The following is a 16167-nucleotide window of genomic DNA, read 5'->3' as shown; positions in this document are numbered from 1 at the left end:
CTTTAATATTAAGGACTATATACCAGCCACTCCTACGAAGGAAGGTTGGGCAATCCTACTTCCGTAGTGATACTGTCTCGGAAACCCAAGGAGGGGTCGCTATGAGTCGGGGCTGACTCGATGGCAAATAACAACATAACAACTATAGTTTTATTCATTTGTACAAATTGTTTTTTAGTACATCTTCATTAAAACCTATAATAAGTGAAGAAAACCCCCATAAAGCTACAGTAATAAGTAATAAATCTTAGTATCTTATGAGAAATATTTTTCTTTCATGCTCACATTGTTTTTGAAGTAATTTTTGGTCATTTCTTACTTACAGCATCTAAGTAAGTACATCATTATATTTTTAATTATTTAAAGTAGACTTTTCATTTGAAATTTAAAGCTCCTTGGATATAATTTGTTTTCCTATTATACAAAATATCTTAGAATTTGTATACTTATTAATGCAAATTACATGCTAATAATAATAAATCAGTATTTTGTTAATTGTATTAGAAAGTTAGAAATAATGAGTCGTGATTTATTCAACATAATTTATGCCTGTTTTTTGAATCATTATGTAGAATAATAATTAGGGAAGATATCTTCCATCTGTTAAATTGATTTTACCCATTTAAAAGAACTGATTACAAAAAAAGTCCCTGGGTGGCACAAATGGTTTGCCCTTGGCTGATAACCCAAAGATAGGTGGTTCAAACCCAATCAGCAGCACCCTTTTGCACCCTTGCATTGGGCAATCTGCTTCTGTAAAGGTTACAGTCAAGAAAACCTATGAAGCAGATCTACACTGTAACAAATAGTGCCTAAGGCCCTTGACTACTAACCAGAAGGCTGGAGGTTGACACCCACCAGCCACTCCTCGGAAGGAAGATTGGGCAATCTACTTCTGTAGTGATACTACCTCGGAAACCCAAGGAGGGGTCCCTATGAGTTGAATCTGACTCGACAACAGTGAGTTTAGTTTTTGGTTTTGGAAGTCACAAATTACTGATAAAAACAAAATCAACAATAAAAATACTGATTACAATTACTGACTGTTAAACTTAGTCACTAGTTACATATTCATTTATAGAACTGTAACTTAATTGTTTTATCTGTCTGCATTCTATAGCTGGCAGCCTGTTATCGATTACATTGATAGTAAATTTGAGGACTACCTAAATGCAGAATCTCGAGTGAACAGACGCCAGATGCCTGACAACAGAGTGCAGTGTTGTTTATACTTCATTGCTCCTTCAGGACATGGGTCAGTACGTTAGTGCTTCTGATACCTTCTTTTACTTTACTATTTCTTAATATTTCATGCATGTTTTAGCAATCTTTAGCTCTAAAACTATTCCAAATGTAAAATCCCAAACTCTGTAAAAATGGCTTGTAGAAAAACTGAGGGCTAAATAAGTCAACAATGATTTTATTCTCTTGGATCCTTATAATAATAATGTTTGATGTCTGAATGTGGCTTATGTAGGTTTTCTTTTGACCGCTGTTTGCTGTTAAGAAGGAGGTCTGGTTAACCACTCTGGTGTAGTGGTTAAGGCGTCTGACTGCTAACCAGAAGGTTGATGGGTCGAACCCATCAACTGCTCTGTGGAAGACAAATGAAGCAGTCTGCTTCCATAAAGATTTATAGCCTTGGAAACGTAATGGAGGTCACGTTGAGTTGGAATCGACTTGATGGCAGTGAGGTTAGAATGAGTTCTTTGCTATTAACTGAACCATCAAGTAAAGAAAACAGCCGTAACAATTAGCTAAGAGATATTCTAAGAAATCCAGAGATGTTATTTGTTAAAGGTATGATAGAGGAGGGTATGAAAAAAATGTTAAGTACAGACGTTGTCGTGCACCATTTCAATTATAAATTTGTTTGGCTTCTGTCTTACCAGAGGTATCACAGACACATTGTTTGGATATAACGTCATCAACTCTACTATTTATTAATAATTAAGATATAAGTATCTAAATATCCTTCTGATTTGATTGTTCAATTAGTCCTTTTTTGTTCTTTGTACTTCCTCTGTCATTTTGAGTAGGTATATATATCTTTGTCAGCTGCACATGTTTCTAATTTATCTTCTTCAATCTTTTTCTTTGGGTAAATGTCTCAGCAGAATTCAGCCATCTGATGATTGTACCACTGCTGCCTTTCCATGAAGCAAAACTGAACTATTATAATAGCATCAAGGGACATTGATTAAATAGCATTATGTAATCTAACACTCAAATTATAGTAGTGTGAACCAATTCATTTATAATAGAGTACCTTTCTCTTCTATATTCTACTTCTCCCTCCATCTTTTTTCCAGACAGGCTGGAGCTATTTTCATTTTCTTTCTTGCTTTAATGGGGAACTTCAATTACATAATTTGCTATTTGGGTACCATCAAGTTGGAGTGGTGAAATTGTTTCTGTTTGTATTCTAACATTCTTCTACAGTGTTCTCAGCAATTTACGTATTTAAATTACTAAACTGGTTCATCCGTTTAAAAGGCTCAAAAAAAGTAATCTGAAAAATATAACAAACTATGTAGGTTTTTATGAGTACTCTAGTAGCTTTTTCCTGAACCTAAAGTGTGTGTGTGTGTGTGTGTGTGTGTACATATAGTATTATATTATATAGCTTAACTTGCTGGGGATTTATCCTGGAAGGCAGCAAAGAAAGAAGTCTTAATCTGTAGTTAAGTTAATAGAAATTTGTCAGCTTATAGCATTTTTATTAGATCTGTGGACTCTATCCAAGTTTTAGTAATTCTCATGAAATCACATTCCTACCATCCCCTGGGGGAAAATGCATTTCTTAAAAATTACATGAGAAATAAGATTTTTTTGTTGTTTTCTTAAGAATTTTTTTTTAAATGATTCAAATGATGTTTAGTGGCTTTAGGCCATTTCTTATTTGTCACAAGGGATAAGAGTTCAAAAATTTTATTTTCTATCTATGAAAATGTGCTTTTGAACAGCTTTTCAGCTTAGTGATGTTTAGAAATGAAACAAAATTTTGCCCATTGTCAGGTGCTGCCATGGATTAAGTGAAAGAATATGGTACTGAATTTAATGGAGAGTATTCCAAATCCCATGCTCACTACAAACTGAAATATCAGGCACTCTAATGGATAAATCAGGGCCTTTTTTAACTTGTCTAGGTAGTCCCTGGATTCCCTTTTTAGAGTGATCCTTTTTCGATATAATTATAAATTGGTCAATCATTGTATCTGTAATACCCCCACCCTGCTCTGCCAAGTGATCATCACTGAATACATTATCATCACCACTGAATATGATTTCAGTTGTTGTTGCTTTTTTTTTTTTTCCTTGTTTAGTGGTTGGTAAGTACTGTTAAAAAAAAAAAAAAAGCTGACTTGGAATGTGAATTTTAAGATGATGTTTTTACCTTTTAGATACTGATTGCAACTTAAAGCAAATCAATGTCATTCAGTGAGTTCAGTGCAATAAATTACTTAATATGGCCCTTTTAGCCATGGATGTACTTGTGACTCCCAAAAAATGAGTCAAACCAAAAACCAGACTCACTGCCATCAACTAAATCCCGGCTAATAGCGACCCCTCCTTGGGTTTCTGAGGCAGCGTAACTATGGAAGTAGATTGCCCTACCTTCGTTCCAGGGAGTGGCTGATGGGTTTGAACCACCAGCCTTCTGGTTAGCAGTCAAATGCCTTGAGTACTACGCCATCAGAGCTCACTCATCCTACTAATAATACAAATAAGGTGCGTGGAGTGGGACCATGCAAATAAGATGGATGGAACCCTTATGAGGGGATTGGTTGGTTTTACCACTGTAAGTTTATAGAGTGCCAATCCCAGAAGTAAGCAAGGGGGGGGCCTCACCACAATCACAAAGAAGAGCCAGAAGCAGAACATGTCCTTTGGGCCTGGGATCCCTGCACTTAGAACCTCCTAGACCCAAGAGACAGAGAGTTGTAACACTTGGCACAAGATGGCAAGAAGTGACAAAAAGCAAGCATAGCAGAGAAACAGCAGCGGCAGAACCAGGAGATCAGTGTAAGATTGGGTGTCCAGTCCCACAGAACAAGGCAGCTACAGTAGATGTGCTGACCGATGGAGTAAGAGCTGAGTAGTAAGAGGCAGGATGCTCACGTGGCAGAGTGGGGGGCTTCCCTACGCTAATTAGCAGAGCTAAAAACCTGTAACACTTGTCTGAGCTAGGGCAGAGGCAAGACCCAAGCTGAGGATGAGAGAAAGGCTTGAGAGTGCAGGGCTCAGGCTAATAGCACAAGGCCTAGTGGGAGCAGGCCAAGAAGCTGTCCTGATTAAAGAACTGTACGTAAGTTGTTCCTGTTATGTCCGGGTTGATCCTGGTCTTGAATTATGGCATGTTACTTCCCTGATAAACCCTGTAGCTGTGCATATTGCCTATGAGTTCTGTGTGGCCATTGGAAGGAAGTATTGAATTCAGCAGAGAAGTAGAGTGTGCTATGGGAGGGATGACTGGTATCAGAATTGGTAAAAAGGTTGGAGGTTGGAACTATGTTTGACCTCCACTTCGTAGGAATCATGAGCTTTGGCCTGGTGCTGTCTTTATTCTCCTTCCCTTTGTGAAGTTAGAGGACCTCTGATACCATGCCGTTTTTATTGTATATTTAATACAGAAGATTTTACACATATACACACACACACTCCTCACTTATCCAACATGATTAGTTCCTGAAAAACCAGGTCATTATACAAAAATCAGCATGAGGTAAAACTAGTAGATGACCACATCAGATCACAAAATGAAGTATGACTACATCATTACATAATGGCCAAATTACATCATTATATAAATGCCAAATCACTGAGAATGATGGCCCAGCCAAGTTGACACATAATCTTAACCATCACAGTCAGTGTTATTCTCACCTCACATCTTTACATTTGGTACTGCCAAATATATATTGTTGAGGTGCAAAATAATTGAATAGATTTTTTACTAACATCATAAATGCAGATTTTTGGATAAGGAGAGTCAGTAAATGAGAAGTAAGTGCATATGTATTTATCATTTGTTCTATAGTAATTTATTTTGCTACTTTGCTATAGGCTTTGAGATTAAATGGCGTTTTCCTTCTAAAGTGGGTTTGTCTTCTAGAAATTCTATGAAGGACATTCCATCATTGAAAAGCAAGAGTTAAAAAGGTGAATTGAAATAAAACTAATTGGACAGGAAAGTTTTCAATCACAATGTACTCTGAATGTGATTTAAGTGTTTTCTGCTATTGACATTTTGAAAGCTTCTGAAATTTGCACACTAATTTAAAAGGGCAGGAAGGTTTTGGGAATTTTTTCTTCATATTGTTGAGACTATACACAGCAATTCAACAGTTTGTGCAATTCAGTAACATTAATTACATTCTTCAAGTTGTGCAACCATTCTTACCCTTCTCTGAGTTGTTTCTCTCCCAGTAACATAAACTCACTGGAAGGAAGAGTTTATCAGGGTTTTTTTTTTTTTTAATTTTTATTGTGATTTGGGTAAAAGTTTACAGAGCAAATTCACTTTCCATACAGCAGTTCGTACACATTTTGTCTCATGACATTGACTGCAATTTCCCACAGTGTGACAGCTCTCTCCCCACTTCCTCTCCATGGTTACCTACTCCGGTGTTCTTCCCTCCCATGCATACTTGCCCCATGCTGTCTCCCTGTGCATACACTGCCCTTCTGTTCTCCCATGATTGATCTCTCCAAGGAGTGTATCTACCTGATGTAAATGTTCAGCCAGTATGCCTGTCTTTTATTTGACTGGAAGCCACAGGAGTGAGTTCAATTCCAGACCTGAAGAGCAGCTAGGGGCGGGCCATAGTCGCAGGGATTTCACCAGGCTCTATCAGACCAGCCAACCTAGTCTGTGTGTGTGTGTGTGTGTGTGTGTATGATTTTGAGTTTTGCATATTGTTCTCCCACTCTACCCAGGATCTTCTACAGAGATCCCTTCCGAGTGGTTGACAGTGGTAGCTGGTACCATCTAGTTTCCTGGTCTTATACTCATATCGGCTGAAGATCTATCAGGGTGCCTTTTAAAGGCTGTTTTTGTTTTTTTGTTTAACTTAAATTTTTAAACTGATTAAAATGGTCTTCAGCTCTGTTATTCTATATTTAAGAAGTTGATGCCCTCAAATTCCTTGTTGTTTTTAAATGTCTTTTTTAAAGTTAGGGTATAAATAATAGCAAGTATTCTAAGTATAAAATTTTACCTTGTTAACTTGGATTTTAACATTAATGTTTTGTATTAAATGTTCTTAAAATGTATTGAAATTTTAGATAAATTAAACTCTTTGTCTTTTGTCTTTGGTTTAAGTAGACTTAGACTTTTGTATGAATCTACTACAACTCAGTGACGTGTTGATAATTTAAATTTTAGTCATGGGTATAATCTGGAACATGAGATGTAAATTTTTCTAAGATTGAATAGACCATGGTTTTTATATATTGAGTTATATTTTCTGATTGATGAAAAAAGGAAAACTTAAAATTGTTTTCAAAGATTGATAGGTTCTTTAAGTTAGCACAGATTTTATTTTATTTTGCAAATAAAAATATAATGTTAATCCAGCTTTATTTGCTTTCCCGTAGTGTTCCTGTACTTTGAGCCCCAGTATCAGTTTCCAAGAGATTCAAGATAACGAGATTTAGCATTAACATGATAAATAATACAAAGATTCATTAACATAATAGAGGTTAGGATTTATGACACATAAAATGGATGATGATTACATAATTATCAAAAAATGGAGGACAACCACACAATACTGGGGACCACAGCCTACCAACCTTAATGTTATGTTTCAATGTAACATTAACCATGACAGTCATAAAGATTTTAAAGTGCTTATGGGATATCAAAAGGCGCTTTGGCGGGTGCCATGGTTAAGGCATTCGACTGCTAACCAAAAGGTCAGTGGTTCGAACCTACCAGTCACTCCACAGAAGGAAGATAAAACAGTCCACTTCCATAAAGATTGAAAGCCTTGGAAACCTTATAGGGTAGTTCTGTTCTATCCTGCAGGGTTGCTGTGAGTTGGAATCAACTCAATGGTAGTAATTTTTTTTTTTCAATGGGACATAAAAGTAGCAAATCTACTGGTATTTTGACACAGGTCTGGAACTCTAGACAGATCTGGGCTGGATTTGAAGATTTGGCAGTTGATAGCCTGTAGAGTATATTTGAATTCTTGGTAGTAGATGATACCTTACAGAATGTAGAATAAGAAGAGAAGAGGGCCTACTAGAGAATTCTGATGAACATAGCTTTTAAGGGGCTTAACATACAAAGAGGATTCTGAAAAGTGCCTTTGGGGGGGGAACAACTTTGTAAGGGAGTAATAGCAGATCTGCAAATTAGGGTAATTTAGAAAATAATCGGTGATGAGCACTGTATATTTATAAGTTACTTGCTGCTAATGTATTAGCAGGATCTCTGATAATTTAGTAGTTAAAGCATTTGGTTAAGTTGGCCATTCAAATCCTCCAGACATACTATGGGAGAAGGATGAGGTAGTCTGCTTCCTTGTCAATATGTAGCCTTGGAAACCCTGTGGGGCAGTTCTTCTCTGTCCTGTAGGGTTGGTATGAGTCACAATCGACTCAATGGCAGTGAGTTTGGTTTTACTTGGGAATATATTAGCAGAAGGAGCTATTTGGTGACTTTCTTGGAATTATAATGTTAAAGTGGAGTCAGTAGCTACATTGTAATGGGCAAAAGGGATAATGATGAAAATTCTCTTTTGAGCATCTTCTCTGAGAAAGATAGTTGATAGTAAGTGAATATGGGGTTGAACTAGGGCTACCATTTTTTCATTTACAATAAATTATAAATCACAAATTTTGAGTAATAAATATATACAGTAGTCTGTTATAAGAAGAAGGGCTCTGGTGGATAGTGGTTGAAACCTTTGGCTGCTAACCAGAAGGACAACGATTTGAACCCACCAGCCCCCCCCAACCCATGGTAGAAAGATGTGGCAGTCTGCTTCTGTAAAGATTTACAGTCTTGGAAACCCAATGGGGACAGTTTCACTATATTATTTTAGGAAATTATATTGAGAGCCTCTGGTTTTCCCAGTTCCTCTTTAGAGCTAAAATCTTATGACCCAGGGGTTCAAGGGCAGGAGTCAAAGCCTTCTTAACCACTCCAGTGCTTCTTGAAGTCCTGCAGTACCTGACTGTTGCTGGCCCAATAGATATTCAGAAAGTATTTCCGATAAGTAAAGTTGTTACTTGCCATTAAGTTGCCTGACTCATGGCGACTTTATGTGTAACAGAATGAAACATTGCCCTGTCCTGCACCATCTCCATGACCTTGTAAAGTACGTCCATTGTTTTTAATTTAGCATTGGGAATGTGAAGAATATATCACCCCAAATTGATCAATTTAATCATAATAAAATACTGTATATTTCAGACTTAAACCACTGGATGTTGAGTTTATGAAGCGCTTACATGAAAAAGTGAATATCATCCCACTCATTGCCAAAGCAGACACACTCACGCCAGAGGAGTGCCAACAGTTTAAAAAGCAGGTGAGCAGAATGAGTTTGAACTCTTGAGATTTTTGTATTATTTGTGAAATTTGCAGATTTGTTATTTTCTGCATAATGTGTGACAATCTTTTTTTGAGGGGGCTGCTTTTTACTGTATTGTTAATTTATGTTGTATTGAAAGTAGCTTTTTTGAAACTAATCTTGTGCCTTAGTTTTCTCTTTAAAGCTATTATCTACTATCATAGTACCCTTATCCTTTGGCATTTTTTAAAAAATAAAATATCCATAAGACTGCTTCAGATGTTGGTATGTAAGCCCCCCTTCCCCCTTCTGTAGAATTATTTTCTTAGAATGAATTCCCAGGAGGATTACTTCTTTCAGTGGTTATTATATTTATGGAACTTTTTGTTTTGATTTTCATTTTGCCATGGTATTTTCACAGTAAAACTATCCCTTTCCTTTTATAACAAACATCTATTTCACTATAACCTTGCCAGCATTGTGTATCCTTTTTATTTTTACAAATTTTGGGAATAAAGTAGTACCTGCCAGTTTCTTTAAGGAGTCCTGGTGGTACAATGGTTAAGTGCTGCTTGGCTGCTAACTTGGCAGTTTGAACCCACCATCCACTGTTTGAGGAACACAAGACCTAGCGATCTGCTTCTGTGAAGAGGAAACCCTATGGGGCAGTTCTGTTTTGTACTGTAAGGTCATTATGAGATGGAATCAACACAACAGTATGCAACAGCAACAGTTTCTTTAACTTTTACTTTTATTTTCTGGAAAGGCAGGACACTTTTTAAAGCAGGAGTTTATTTTTTTCTTTCTTTTGTGAACATCCTGTTTAATTTGTTTTTCTTTGGACAACAGTCCAGGTAGTCCCTGAATTAGGATGGGGTTCCATTTTGACACTCCCCCTGTAAGTCAGTTCTGACCTAAGTCAAATACCTCATTGTTTTTTTTAGTTTTCATTATTGCCTTTTATTATTATCTTTATAAATCTGACTTTTATTTGTCGTTGGAGGTTGGAAATGTTATATTTAAACTTATAGATATATTTAAATTTAATGCATACATATGTAAAAAAATATACACAAATCATAAAAATTTACTCCAACAATGAAGAAGAGTTGGACAACATTGGCATTTTGTCAATCATAATAACTCTGTTTGTATAAAGTTCTGATTCATCTGGATTATCCCTGGTAATGAGAATGGTGTTTCTAGTTAAAAAAGAACTAATGAGAGTTGTCTATATGGTCTTTTTCTTTTTGCCTATATATTTCATAGTAACATCTCACTAGTTCCTGAATCTGCCTATTGAGGAAAGCAATCAGAATTTGAGTCCATGTTTCCAAGCAACTGAAGCCCCTGGTTTAGTTAGAAAACGAAATCTATACAACAGTATTTTGAATAGTAAATAATAAAAGTGAACATCTCCAAGTGAACATCTGAGAATAACATCAGAAAATGAGCACTACAACATCGTTTGTTGTTGTTGTTATGTGCCATTGAGTTGGCTTGGGTTTCCAAGGCAGTATCACTACGGAAGTAGATTGCCCCATCTTCCTTCTGAGGAGTGGCTGGTGGGTTTGAACCGCCAGCCTTCTGGTTAGCAGTCAGAGCTAACTCTACCAGAGCTCCCACATTTCATTATAACTTGTATGTATCATAAGCTGGGGACTACCTGTACTTGATATTACCTTTATGTATTTATATGGATTCTTTTCATTCTGAATATTTATGTTTCATTTTCAGAAAGATTTGTTTTTTTTCTTTTTCTTCTTATATTTTGGTTTTGTTTTCATTGTATCAAAGTTAATTATGTGAACATGATTGAATTTATTCATAACTAACTTCTTCTGTATAGTCCCACCTGTTACGTTACTACATTTCCATAGCTAGGTCACTGTTGTTTCATTTTAATGTGTTGAGATTTTGTGTATTTAATATGTATAATCATTTTTTGCACTATAAAGGATATAGAGAGATAACACTTTTGTCCTAAATTAATAGCAAATTATTTCATTTGTACTAGTTAGAATATAAGGAGCTCTGGTGGCATAGTGGATAAGGCATTTGGCTGCTAACCAGAAGGTCAGTGGTTCAAACCCACCAGCTGCTCCATGGAAGGAAGATGGGACAATCTACTTCTATAATGATTTACATCCTCTACATTGTGAGGAATGGGAGCTAATATCATGAAAAAAAAAAAAAGTGTATAAACTGCCATATGGAAAATGAATTTTCTCTGTAAACTTTCACCCAAATCATAATAAAAATAATAATAATAAAAAAATTTACAGCCTTAGAAACCCAGTGAGGCACTGTTAGTCAGATTCACCTCAATGGAAGTGAGTTTGGTTTGGTTTGGTTTGATTTAATTAAAATGTAAATTGTATATATAACATACCCCAATTCTAAAAGATCTGTGGCTCTGTTCTTCCCAATGGAAATCTTTACTTCTATTTACACTACAGTAGTACAGTTATCATGTGGCACATTGTTTGTTCCCTTGTTTCTAGGGACGTACTATGAGAGTAGAATCAAAGTACAGTATGCTTAGGGAGCTGTTTCTATGAGGTCAAATAGAGGGTGAGTATTAAAATAGTTGGATGTCTGTATTCTGTTTAGAATTTGGAGTGATTTTGGACAGTAATTAATTTGAACTAGATCATTTCTAGTTCGTGTAATTAATTTGAACTAGATCATTTCTAGATCATGTTATTAATAAGTTTGCTTTCTTTGGTATTCTGCAGTCTTTTTATTAAGTATTTAGCCTCTTTATTTCCAGGGCATGTTTTCTTCTGGTGCTCTTTCCCAGTATTTGTCAGATCATTGATTTGTATGTATACACATGTACATTGGAGGATATTTTCCAATAAATGGGTCAGTGCTGCCCACATTTGTAGGTGAGCTTAAGCTCTTTTGACTCAGCTGACTAAGACAGCTGGTCAGGGTTCCATCTAGAGAAAGTATCTCAGTCATTGTAAATAAATGACTAAAGTCATTAAAGTAGAAATCAGCAAGGAAGATCCTTTTCTGGAATCTTATGTCATTTTTAGAAGTTGATATACCCACATACCTTATACACTTCTGAAGTAAATTGGATTTTGAGAATGATTTTTATATATCAACTTTCCACAAAAAATAGAACCAAACTCACTGTTATCAAGTGGATCCTGACTCATAGCGACCACCATTGGGTTTCTGAGGCAGTAAATCTTTACAGAAGTATATTGCCCAGTCTTCCTTCCGTGGGGTGGCTGGTGGGTTTGAACTGCCAACCTTCTGGTTAGCAGTCAAAATGCCTTAGACACTGTGCCACCAGGGCTCCTGATATCAACTTCATGGTTTGAAAAAAAAATCAAAACACCAGCATATAGTACATTGATTTTAGATTACACTTTTGCATTAAAGGACCTAGAGCTGAAGACTGAGAGATACAAGAAGAGTGTCTTACAAAATAAGACTAATACATGGATTATGTGTGGTGCTTGATTGCTAACTTCCTCTTCTATTTTAGATAATGAAAGAAATCCAAGAACAGAAAATTAAAATATATGAATTTCCAGAAACAGATGATGAAGAAGAAAATAAGCTTGTTAAAAAGATAAAGGTAGGTTCATACTCACACATACACTAAATTGTTCTGGGGCCTTAAAAAGTAATGTACTATCCATAGGGAAGACCAAGCATATCAGTGTTCTAAGTAGCTGGCTTACAAAAGAGACACGAGTTGTTCTTAAGCACTGACTGTTTAGCCTTTGTTTTAAGAGCCAGACAAAATTGTATTTTGTCCTTTTTAAAATATATAAGTCAGTATTATAATTTTTTATAGTGGTTTCCTAGGTACCCTGGGTATAAAATGTTTTATTGATCACTCATATTATGTGGCAAATAATTTTTGAAGTTCTATAAAATAACTACTTATGTATTTCTGGGAGCCCCAATAATTTTGAAAGGCTATGCTTGGAAATAGTATGGATGAATACAGATTTAATGTACTCGAAGTGAAGTTCCAAAACTCAGTGCTTAGCAAATACAGTATTCCCTCTCCCCAGTACTTTTAGGGCTAGCATATGGTCAGACAAACTAGTTACAAGCTTAATTATCTTTCTCTAAATGCCAGTATATATATGTGTGTTTTTACCATTTTTAATTTTTCCAATGTGGGCAGCTTCTTTTTGTAATTTTTAGCAAGTAATTTTGCCCATTGTTTAGCTTGGTGGTGATATGATATAATGGCAGTTGACTAAACAGTGATTAAATGACCTGTAAAAGCTAATGCAGAAAAAGGGTAAAAACTGCTGCTAATTTGTTGAATGATGTAACTTCTTTATTCTTGGATTTGTGAAGACTACAGGGGTATATTTGAACAAGACTACTTTGTTTTATAGGACCGTTTACCTCTTGCTGTGGTAGGTAGTAACACTATCATCGAAGTTAATGGCAAAAGGGTAAGAGGAAGACAGTATCCTTGGGGTGTTGCTGAAGGTAAGGTTTTCTTCAGTGAATGACTTTCTATAAGATCTCACAAAATGTGATCAAAATTTGTATTTATACTAAGTAGTAGAGTGTTTATATAAGGGAGCCCAGGTAGCCTAGTGCCTAAGGTATTTGACTGCTAACCAGATGGCTGGCAGTTCCAACCCACCAGCCACTCCTTGGAAGGAAGGTTGGGCAATCTACTTCTGTAGTGATACCGCCTCGAAAATGCAAGGAGGGGTTTCCGAGGCGGTATCACTACAGAAGGGGTTGCTATGAGTGGGATCCGACTCAAGGGCAGTGAGTTTAGAGTGTTTATACTGCGTTGATATATAAAGCAAAATGTAGTTAAAAGATCAGCACAGTGACATTTATGAAAATAGCTGGCAGGGGAGGGACCAGTCAGCAAACCAACATAGAAGGTGTGTTATTTTGAGTAAAAATATGGTATTCTAGATTTCAAGGATAGTTCTCATTTCAATTGCATTTTTCTCTTAAGTATATTCCTATTTCTCAGACCTTGTGTCTATGAAGTCAAATAAGTGTGTACTAACTCCTGAAACTGTACTACTTTACAGTCATTAAGTCTGTTCCTGTTTTTTTCCTGAGAACATACTTATAATAATACTAGGGTTCTACACTTAGGGCCCAAGGATTACTTCCAGGGGATCTAATAAACTTTTAAAGTTGAAAATGATTGTGGAGAGAAGGCCTACTACTGTTAGCCAACTCTCAGATGGAATGGGACTCTTGAGAATGATCAAGAACAACTTTTAAAAGCTCAATTTAAAAATTCATAATCTCCTTTCCTCAGGAAGAAAGTAACCTTTTTTGGCATTACATCTTTAAAGTAAAAACACTTTATTAAGTATCATCATTACTAATTTTGTAAGGCATTTTAATCACTAGTAAAATACTTTATCTTAGTTATAACATCAAACCTCAAAAGTCCTCTTGGAAACAGGAGTGTTTCCCCAAATTTGTGTTTATTATATTGGCTTAACTGGTAGCATAGTGGCTAAGACACTTGCCTGCTAACCAGACGGCTGGCGGTTCAAACCCATCAGCCACTCCTCGGAAGGAAGGTTGGGCAATCCTACTTCCGTAGTGATACTGCCTCGGAAACCCAAGGAGGGGTCGCTATGAGTTGGGTTTGACTCGACGGCACATAACAACAACAACAACAACAACCTAATATGTAATCGTCTGTGTTACAGTAACTTGGAACCAAAATTAATTCATGATTGTTTTACCTGTTTGTTGATATTATGTTGAACAATCAGTGTTGTTTAGTATGTTAATCTAAGCTAACTGACCTTATCAGTGACTTTCCCCATCCATGACATCATACTTGTTCCTGGCTTTCGTACCCAGGCAACCTTCAGTTGTCGAGACTTTAGAATGTTTACACTCTTTAGAAATAAGCACTGGAAAAGTTGCTTTTAATTCTAGTTTTTGGTGAAGGCTTCCCTCTCCCCAAAAGTTTTCCTATTAGTATTACATTTTTAAAAATAAGGAAACCTCAAGGTCTTGGCTTTCCATTTCAGTTACCTTAAGGAAATTTTCCTAAAGAGATTCCTCTTCAATACTACCACTAAATTTTCAAAATATAGATTTTTTAAATAGAATAAATATAGTCTCTCCCCCCAGTACTAATACATTTTTACTTTTTTCAGTATGGGGCAGCTTTCCTTTGGAGTCATTTTTTAGCAAATAACTTGTGTCCATTGTTTACCTTGGTGGTAACAATGTAGCAGCAATAAAGAGAAATACATGTGCTCTGCTCCTCTTTCAAAATTTCAGGTGTTTGCTTTAGAGAGCTCATGTGTTTGTTACACATATTTTAATTGCTGAGGATTAGACTACAATAAAGAAATGTTTTAATACGCTTGTCTGGCATGTCCTTAAATTGAGTACTATGTTACATTTTTATATTACAATGAAAAATCAAACTGTTTTGCATTGTCTCTCATTGTTACCCTGTTTCCTGCAAAATTTCATTTGCAAAGACTGGGTTTAGTGAAAATAATATATATGGTTTTTTTTTCATAGTTGAAAATGGTGAACATTGTGATTTTACGATTCTAAGAAATATGTTAATAAGGTAAGTATGCACAATGATGAAAATAGCATAACGTTTTTCCCTAAATAGAGTTAGAGTTGGACTGGTTTACTTTTTGTTTTCTGTAAATGTTTTGATACTGTTATTTGCCCTCAAGTTGACTGTGTCTCATGATAACCATATATAAACAGAACAAAATGTTGTTTGATCCCACACCATGGTCATGATTGTTGGTATGTTTGAGTCCATTGTGACTATTGTGTCAGTCTGTCTTATTGAGTCTATTGTTGTGACTATTAAGGCAGTCCTCGGGTTTGTTCTTTAAATTTAGTTAAATTGATAACCTTTATTCAGCACTGAAGTAAGCCCTACTTGGATACATTCTCTAGGGTTTTAAAGTAGTCTGTAAAAATACAAAATAAAGCTGTGTGCCAAGAGGTATGTAGAGAAGTGAGTCTCCTTACTTTATTATTATACTTTGTATTGAAGTTTTATACCGAAATGGGTATGGGGAGTGAGAAGTATCGGCTATTGCCCTTGCTTAATGTGAATAGCATGAAAGAACTGTAGAAAGGAAGGCTTGTTTCTGAGCCAAAAACTTGACTGTATGTTAGAAGGTGGACAGTCTGGTAGCTGGTGAGTGGGGCATTTTCCTGTACAGGAAAACAATGAACAAAATGAACCTGTGTTTTCATAAGGAACATTCTTTCCTTTCCCTGCCTTACACCCTGTTCCCCTCTCTCATCTTGCTTCTTCGGGGCCCCACCACATTTACAACTGGATGGCCACCTTAAGTTGAGGTCCATTAATTTCAAGAGAGGGGAAAAATTTAAGAGAGTCAAGCTGCTACCTCAAGAAATAAATTAGAGATGACAGTGCATTGTGAAGTTGAGGAGATTGGCATGTAGTTGATCTTTATTTAGGGGTGCTCCCAACAAAGTGTATTTATGGGAAGTCAGTGATAGGGTTGATTAAGCAGTTGGGGTTGCTGGGCCTCACACAGTGGAAGAAGAGCAAATTATTTAAGAGGGGTGTTATCTCGATTTTGAGCATATACTACTTCAGGTTTCATTACAAACTTCCCTTTCTCTACCATTCTTTTTTTTTTTT

At 36.1% G+C, this 16167-nt stretch overlaps 1 protein-coding gene across 1 annotated transcript in view; it reads left to right on the top strand.

The window, feature by feature from the left end:
* SEPTIN7 (septin 7) overlaps positions 1–16167 on the top strand; it is a 121775-nt gene that overhangs the window by 70050 nt on the left and 35558 nt on the right. Inside the window, exons 6-10 of the mRNA XM_042782213.1 lie at positions 1121–1255; positions 8429–8546; positions 12034–12126; positions 12908–13004; positions 15048–15099. Of these exons, the coding sequence (XP_042638147.1) occupies positions 1121–1255; positions 8429–8546; positions 12034–12126; positions 12908–13004; positions 15048–15099 (495 nt within the window). The remainder of the gene's footprint in view (positions 1–1120; positions 1256–8428; positions 8547–12033; positions 12127–12907; positions 13005–15047; positions 15100–16167) is intronic.

This window comes from Orycteropus afer, unplaced genomic scaffold (assembly GCF_000298275.1).
Source record: "Orycteropus afer afer isolate SDZICR_OR568_19922 unplaced genomic scaffold, OryAfe1.0 scaffold00263, whole genome shotgun sequence".
Classification (NCBI taxonomy): Eukaryota; Metazoa; Chordata; class Mammalia; order Tubulidentata; family Orycteropodidae; genus Orycteropus; species Orycteropus afer.
The sequence above is the reverse complement of the archived record's forward strand: the minus strand, read 5'-3'. Positions and strand labels throughout refer to the sequence as shown.